Raw genomic sequence first — 8,083 nt, 5'->3', positions numbered from 1 at the left:
CAGGGCTCAGGCCCTAAGACGATGGATCCGGACGCCTTTGACAAGCAGGTGGGGGTGCACTTCCCATACGATGAAGGGCCAGAGGCTTTGGAAGCTGAAATTCGCTTTGCCGAGATGGTGAAGGCACACCTGAAGGGTACTCCTAGCTCCCCTACGCCTGCGGCTACCTCAAGTCCTAATGTAGTGGATGCTTTTGAATCTACTCCCTTCGATCCGAAGAGGAAGTAGAACTATGTATTTTGTAAATATGAACAGCCTGTTTTGGGATAATGAATATAACTTTTCGTTTTAGGCTTGCCTGACTTGTTTTTGCTGTATGCTCTTGATACTGTTCATATTTCTCTGACTGGTAATGTGTTTAAACACTAAACATTGTCTTATGCTTCGGATTTATGCTATCCGTGAAAACGCAAGGATTGTGGGAAGAAGGAGATCCTTTTAACAGTTTAGTTGATATCGCAGGATGAGTCGTATGGACAATGATTTAACTGTTAAATGAACCCTCCTCGCCTTCTACTTGCCATCAGTAGACGTATACATACTCTTTCCTTCTCATGTGTTCCTGATGTGGGGTGGAATATGATGAACTTATGACATATCCGCATACACAAGGTATTAAACACTTGGAGTCCGGAGGAAAGAGTTCTGATCTGAGTATCAGAGGTCTAAAGCGAATTACTCCTGGGCACTGAGTGTGGAGGAATATTGCTGAATAGGACACTTAGGGTCCGAAGCTGCTGCGCACGGTGAGCTACGTTTTCCTCCAACCGAATGTAGATTTATGCCCCAGCATTCAAAGTCTGCATATCCGGGGGGGAATATTTGACCAAGGATGTGTGAAACTTGGTTCCCTGGATCATTGCCAACTTAAATGTTTCGATTGCCGTGGCAGGATGGCAATCTGCTATCTCCGAGGCCTCCATGTTAAATCTGGATAAAAAATCTTGCAGAGTTTCTCCCTTCCTTTGCCTTATGGTAAAAAGGCTGGCTATACTTTTCTTCTGCTTCTTATTTCCGCAATACTGGGCTAAGAACATAGTGCACAAGGTCTCATAGTCAGGGATAGACTTGTGTGGCCTATTCCTGAACCATTCTAACGCTGCTCCGGTTAAACTGGTAGGAAAAACCTTACACATCCACGGATCGTTATGATCGTCCAATGCCATCTTTTGCGCATAATGATCAAGATGCCGAGAAGGGTCGCCTGCCCCATCGAACTGGGTGAAGGATGGCATAGTGAACTTCTTCGACCTCTCCACAAGGTACGCCTCGTCAGTAAAGGGGGTCTTGACCAAGGAGTTCTTGTGCTCTCTAGCCATCTCGGCTGGTGTCTGGACTCTCAAGAGCTTTTTTTCATCGAATGCATCTTGTACACGTGCGCCATCTGGAACGCCATTGGACCATACCGTAAGCCTATAGCTGGACTCGGCCTGTTCGTCCTGTGTGCGATGCGGGAGATTATCCGAAGCAACCGCCTCGGACCTCGTCCCTTGCTTTTGCTGCGCCTCACTAGGTCGAGCCCCGTTGGGTGGTGTCTCGTTGGCTGGAGGCTCGTGAACCGGAGGTAAATTCCGGGTGGGAGGTGGTGCCGCAGCATCGCCTGGTGGTGGTTGTGGCGTTAGCCTGGCCATGGCCGTGTGCAGCGTATGAGTCTGCTGCTGAAGCGCAGCTATCTGGGCGACACTCGTATCGTTTGCTTGCCGGAGTGTCTCAAATTGGTGCAAGAACTCTTCTCGCATCTTTTGCATCAGTTCTATCTGTTGATTCATTGCTGAATCTCCGTTTGACATTCCAGACACGACTAAAAGATTTAATTTGAAGAACAAGTGGGAGTATATTTGTATACGCTTCCCACAGACGGCGCCAAAGTGTAGGTGCAAAATTTCGCTCAACCAATAATGACTGAGAAAAATAAAACAACTCACTCAAAAACAATAAAAATAAATAAGAACAATGTATAGAGAAGTGTGGAATTGCTTGATCCTTTATTGGAGGTCTTAGCCTCTATTTATATACAAAAGATTGCAAAATTATGGTAGGACTCGCGTTGCTTGCCCTCCAATTCTTTCTATATAACCATTCTTTTCTAATAGAGTTCTTTCCATTGTCGAATCTTCCATACATAGAAATTGCCTTGTACAGAACTTCCTATCCGAATTTTCCTTCTACAGTAAATCCTTCAAATGGTAGGATTTGCGCATTCTTGGGCTGAATATATTTTGATCCGGCTGGGCTTGGGTAACAGGCCGGATGTTAAATACTCATACGCTGGGCTGACGACAAGCTGGGCTGATGACTTCTTGATTCGGCCTTGATGGAAGTTGGAGGATAACTAACAATGGTATTGGGCTGTAAATACCCTCAATTTGGGCTTGAGCATGATGGGCCTTATATGTCCTTGGAATGTAGATATGGGTAGTGGTGACGTGTGCGCTTCTTATTGGAGGGAGTTTTTTTCCCTCCACACCAGGGAAAGGAAGTAATTAAATAACCAGAGAATACATACTTTTTTTTTTTTTTTTTTTGGAAAGTAAGATTGGATTCATTGATTTTACAAGAAAGATGGATTTTGAATTAAAATACCATGAACTAACAAACTAGGAACCTTGGATGTTCAATTTAATCCCTTTTTATATATATATTTTTTACTCCTTGCAGTTCTAGGGCTTGTAGTTACTCTCTGATTTATCAATTCATTGTAATGAGAATGGCCACATTCTAGTTGGAGAAACATATATATAATTATACTCTAACTGATTGTGCAGGATTAATGGTCATCATAAACTCTAGAGATTCAAGGCAGCAAAATGACAAGTCCCTTGTTCCAACAGTCCCATGATCCAAAACTTAGGCTTCCACTGGGCTAGCAATGGAGAGAGCTTCACCACTCAGTCTTCCCGTGAATTACCCATTGAAAGGATTAAAAATGACCTCTCAGATTCTTACCCAAAATTCACTGAAATGATAAACAGCTCATCAGATGTAGAAGATTTCAAGTTGGATCCAACAAGTTACACGAAGGTCCACGACCAAAACTGTGCTAGTAATTTAGGAAGTGTGTCTACACCTATCAAAGTGAAAAGCCAGATTTTTCCCACGGTGAATATTTCAAACTCAAATCAATTGGCTTCGTCAATTTCAAGCCCCTTGGATTCGAACTTGCAGGCTTTGGATCTCTTCTCCTCTGCAAGAATTTATGGGAATTTAAGAGAACCTTCTTATGATGATTTTGGCCTTTTTGAAGAGAGTATTTCTTATGATGATGATGCTGATCATATGCAGCAATCAAGTCATAGGCCATCAAATTTCCCATGTAAGGTGTGTTTCTTTAATTTCAGTGTCTATCAACAACACTATCATGTACCAGTCTATTTTGAAACTAGTTTGGTATTTTACTGATAATCACATAAACGACTCCAAACTACATCATAGTCATTATCTTTGTAATCTCTGAGAAAGAATAACATCAATTTTCTTAGCGAATATTTATTCCTTATATACCTCTTCCCTATGTATGTATAATCTGAAATTCTCTAGTAATATCATTTGCCTGGAACAAAAAGGAAAAGGAAATGCTATTTGCAAGTTGCAACATTAATGCTTACACGCACACGTGCATTGCTCTTGTGAGACTCGCGAACTCTCTTCCTTTCAGAAGAGACCACTAAGTCACAAGTCTTGATTGGATAAGAAGATTATCACTATAGTAGCATTTATAATGATTTTAACTGTCTTGTGTTTTTTTCTATTGTATTTTTAATTTTTGTATCAGTACCGAAAAGCTACAATACTTTAATTTATTTTTTGATATATATACTTTTGGGAGAAAATATTATCAAAGAAAAGCCTTCCTCTTTTAATATGCAAAAGTTCTTAAGCTCTATACATTTCAAGGAAAAACATCCTTTTTAATATGACTTTTCATATGATGAATTTTTCATGATCATTGAGCCAAGTTTTACTCCTTTTTTTTTTTTTGGTAGATATCTCCCTTTGCTAATGGAGTTGCAGAAGCAAAAAGACCGGGCAATTTTTTGGAGCCAAAGGCATCTCAAGCAGGCGTAAAGAAATCGCGATTGGAGGAAATGCTCATCATGTGCACCCTTCAAGGTGATTAAGGATCAATCATACTCCATAAAGATATCGTATTCTTAATTATCAAATTAAATGGATAATTGTAGAACCATTGACATGAGTGTGCATGTGTATGCTTTGTGACTTATCTGCATTTGCTCATGTGAAAATGCTGTATATAACCAGGTCAGAAAAGACAAATTAAGAGACAGAATTGCAGCTCTTCAACAGTTGGTAGCACCTTTTGGCAAGGTAGTGTTTTTGCACCTCCTTATCACAATCCTAGGCTCCTAGCTAGCTAAGTCATATAGTCTTGTATCCAACACATCAGTTGCAATCCCTAAACACATGAAGATTCATCTATTTCATTGGGTCCTATTATGAAATTTTTACGTGAAGATTAGCAGCAAGACAAATAAGAACTCGAATAGACGAAATCTTGGCAACAGGAGAGAACGTCTCAGCATAATCAATACCGTAAATCTGAGTATACCCCTAATTAGCAACAAGTCGAATTAAAGGCTCAATGGAACCGTCAGGAAGGTATTTGACGGTGTGGGTGTATTTGGGATAAGAGGACACAGTATGCGTCCCGTGATGGACACTATCTACACTGGTATATTTTTTTTTTTTTGTCAGCCGACCTGACCAAATAATAATCACAACCATCCAACAACTCGAAAACTGGCCATATATGTCCTTTTCTCATCTAAAAGTCCTGATACCAAAGGAAAAGCTCAAATTTCAGGAATGTGCAGTCAGAAATTGCCAAGGATATGAACCCAAGAGAGCATGATTGTTTTAGGTAAAAATAAAAATACATTATATGTTCTTTTTTCTAATATAAAAAAACTGAATATGTTTGCATGTGGTCGGGTGGGAGAATATTGCAGACAGACACAGGATCCGTACTAATGGAGGCTATTGGATATATAAAATTCCTTCAAAACCAGGTCGAGGTACTAATCTCAAACCCCCATGTGTGTGTGTGTCTGCGTGTGTTTTCTATTATCTATCCATATATATATATATGGTGTGTGTGTTTGGAGAACATTTTGAAGCATGAAGCTTTTATATGCTTTTGGTACTTGAACCATCATGCAGAGTATGTTAGTGGTTTTTTGAAGCATGAAGCTTTTATATGCTTTTGGTACTTGAACCATCATGCAGAGTATGTTAGTGGTTTTTTTTTCTTTTTTTTCTTTTTTTTTAAGGATTGGACTTTGGACCTCATGATTCCTCTATTTTAGATGTCACATGAATCACTTTTATGAGTATGACATAATTTTGAAAATTTGGAGAATACACTGTGATATATGTACCAACTATTTTTATAAACCGTAATGGTGTGTTTTTCAAATATTCTTGAAAGCCATTGTGTGTCTGTGTGTGTGTCCGCAAGCCTTATATGTAAATATAAAAATCCGTGTAAAGTAATATAGTCTTAAGTCCTAACCTTAATCACCTGAGAAATTATGTACCAGATTGAAGGTCTCATGCTGCAATAGTTGTATAAGAGACACAATAATAAGATACATAAAAATAAATAAATAAAACAACAACTAAATAGCCTTTCTTCTTTTTTTTTTGGTAATTAGATTATTTTAATTCATTAGACTCTGTTGATATATTATGTACACTAATTTATGCTTTAAAAATAATTTCAGACTCTTCCCATATATAAAGTCATCATGCAACAAGACGAACAGAACAATGCAAGAGGTAAGAAAGTATTTATAAAAGAAATTAATTGGTGGCACAAAGATTGATCTATTAGCTAGGGTCCTCAATTTGCTAATTCAAATGATCAAAACTTGAACTAGTACAATAGTAACAATACCAAATGTTAAACCTATATCCTTTTCACTTATCCGTTTCTGACTTTCTTTTGAAAAGTACATCTAATTTGAATAAAATACAATTTTACCCTTATGTTACACTAATTTTTGAGGAACTGTTGGCTCATTTAGCATATGCTAATGGCAGCGCTCGAGGGAGGATGGAATTGGGGAGCGAAAGCGAGATCTCATATGCCGACGGCTTTGCCTGGTGCCATTGTCTTGCTTGTGAGGGAGGAGGTGTTTGACCGCCCCCAAAGGTTCAGTGCCAGCACCTAATTAAATGTGTACTCTGAATTGATACATATTCGTGAAAGTAGGGCTAGATCAAGTGATTTGAAGCTTGCAAGTCCATAGTTGTTTAGATCAAGGGTTAAAAATATCCCTGCGCCTTGCTTTGATGGAGCAAAGTTGGTCATTCTATAAGAATGAATAGGATTCAGGATGGACCAAGTTTGATCCATTAGTGATTTTTATGTAGACTTTTAAGATCAAGGACTATTTTGCATATTGATATTGTACAGTGTGCAAGGCTCTTAACATTATGGTCGTGGGTTTTAGCCCACGGTCGGGTTTTGGTTTACATTTTTTCTAATAATTTAATTTTAAATTCTCTTTGAATATTGTTTGAGTGATTGGATTGCTACATGTATGTTTGACAGTTCGTGTTTGAGTTTTGTAGCCTCATCTTTTCCTCTAACCCCTTACATTCTTGCCCTAAAAACAAATACGGTAAAAAATAAAGTTTGAGAAAAGAAAAAAATAAATAAATAAATAAAATAAAATAATCCACGGGCTATTCCATGTAAGCCCTAAAGGCCTAAAACCCATCTAATATAGGCTGGGCTTGCATTCTCCTGGCCGTACCTGGCCTACATCTTGGAGAGAATCAACTCCCTTTGGGCTATTTTTTCTCTTAATTATTCAGTGCATTTGAAACGATGGGCCTGTATGTACTCCATAGTAAATTATGCAATATTCTAAGAAACATGATGACACTTCCTTAATTGATTTAATAAAAAAAAATTACTTTTTCTCAAGTGAGGTTGGCTGTCCTAAATTAATCAATTTACCAAAAACATTGCCAAAATAAAATAACACTACTCAAGTATATATAATAGTAAAACATATACAAGTATAAAATTATACAATCGTGTGTAGGTCCCATGCATACAAAGAGATCCAAGCTGAAGAAAATGTCAATTGAGAGTTTGGTGGATTTCTTTTTTTTTTTTTTTGATTGATTCCTAAGACAATCGTGTCATAGCAATAAATTACTTTTATAATTATTTATCCTGTCACCTTCTCCCTTGTTAGCTCTCTCTTAATTAATCAATTGCCAAATGAGTTGTTGAATTGTTTTAAAGAAACGCCAATCGTATTGAATTGGTAGTCAAATCGATGTTTCATATACAAAGCATTATATATATAAATATATATATATTAGTCAGCTTTTCTGCCAATTGCATTAGGTTTTTATTCATTGTTGACAAGTTGAAATGGAATCAAAACGCCATATTTTCTTGTTTCATTAATTTGTCCATATCATGATTATTAAATTCTACCAATCCGGTGCGTGGTTCCAAACAATTCACCCTCCAACAAAAATTAGCTCACTGTAAATCCACCCTTAAACGGTGGAGTCGGACTCAAGGCTTTAATTCGGATGTGAAAAATAAGGAGCTCCAAAGCAAGATTAGAGAGCTGAAGGATTGTGTTGATGGGCATCAGAATGCTGAGATTTTCATATTGGAAACAGAACTCGGGGAAGCTTGGCGAGTAGAGGAATTATTTTGGAAACAAAAGTCTCAGATTGAATGGCTTCACCACGGTGATAGAAACACCCGATTTTTCCATTGTAAAGCTGAACTCCGATTCAGGAAGAACTTGATTATGGGCTTGGAAGACGCAAATGGTCAATGGCGAGATTCTAGGTCGGAGGTTCGAAGGGTAGTGGAGTCGTATTATATGGACTTATTTACAGCCTCAGGTTCTACGGTTGATAACGTGTTTTGGGACCTTGTTCCGCTTAAGGTCACGTTAGAGATGAATTAGAGTATCCTCGCTCCAGCTTCTGAAACATAACTTTTTCAGACCCCTTTAGCCATGGGTCCGTACAAAGCCCCTGGTCCGGATGGGATCACCCCATTGTTCTACCAATCCAATTGGCA

The 8,083-nt window shown here is 38.4% G+C and overlaps 2 protein-coding genes across 4 annotated transcripts; both read left to right on the top strand.

Annotated features, from left to right (window-relative positions):
• Positions 1–2,835: 2,835 nt before the first annotated feature.
• Positions 2,836–4,376, top strand: LOC132277827 (uncharacterized). The gene is made up of 3 exons (XM_059779669.1): positions 2,836–3,318; positions 3,984–4,110; positions 4,261–4,376. The coding sequence occupies exons 1-3, from the start codon at positions 2,836–2,838 to the stop codon at positions 4,374–4,376; spliced, it is 726 nt and encodes a 241-aa protein (XP_059635652.1).
• A 191-nt stretch (positions 4,377–4,567) lies between these two features.
• On the top strand, positions 4,568–6,533 carry LOC132279636 (transcription factor bHLH110-like). 3 transcript variants are annotated; one of them, XR_009471365.1, is made up of 4 exons: positions 4,568–4,879; positions 4,968–5,033; positions 5,742–5,796; positions 6,045–6,533. XR_009471365.1 is itself a non-coding variant. In XM_059781661.1 (3 exons), exons 1-3 carry the CDS (start codon positions 4,941–4,943, stop codon positions 6,189–6,191), a joined length of 279 nt encoding a protein of 92 aa, XP_059637644.1. In that variant the 5' UTR covers positions 4,568–4,940; the 3' UTR covers positions 6,192–6,533. The 3 variants fall into 3 exon arrangements, 2 of the variants coding, with proteins under 2 accessions (XP_059637644.1, XP_059637646.1); XM_059781661.1 differs by having other exon boundaries at positions 4,568–5,033; positions 6,061–6,533; XM_059781663.1 differs by having other exon boundaries at positions 4,568–5,033.
• The last annotated feature ends 1,550 nt before the right edge of the window (positions 6,534–8,083 follow it).

Source organism: Cornus florida, unplaced genomic scaffold (genome assembly GCF_030987335.1).
Source record: "Cornus florida cultivar Cherokee Brave unplaced genomic scaffold, ASM3098733v1 CherokeeBrave_3.0.0_Hap2_Chr10, whole genome shotgun sequence".
NCBI lineage: Eukaryota > Viridiplantae > Streptophyta > Magnoliopsida > Cornales > Cornaceae > Cornus > Cornus florida.
Note: the sequence above shows the minus strand (reverse complement) of the source record. Positions and strands in the feature narration are given on the sequence as shown.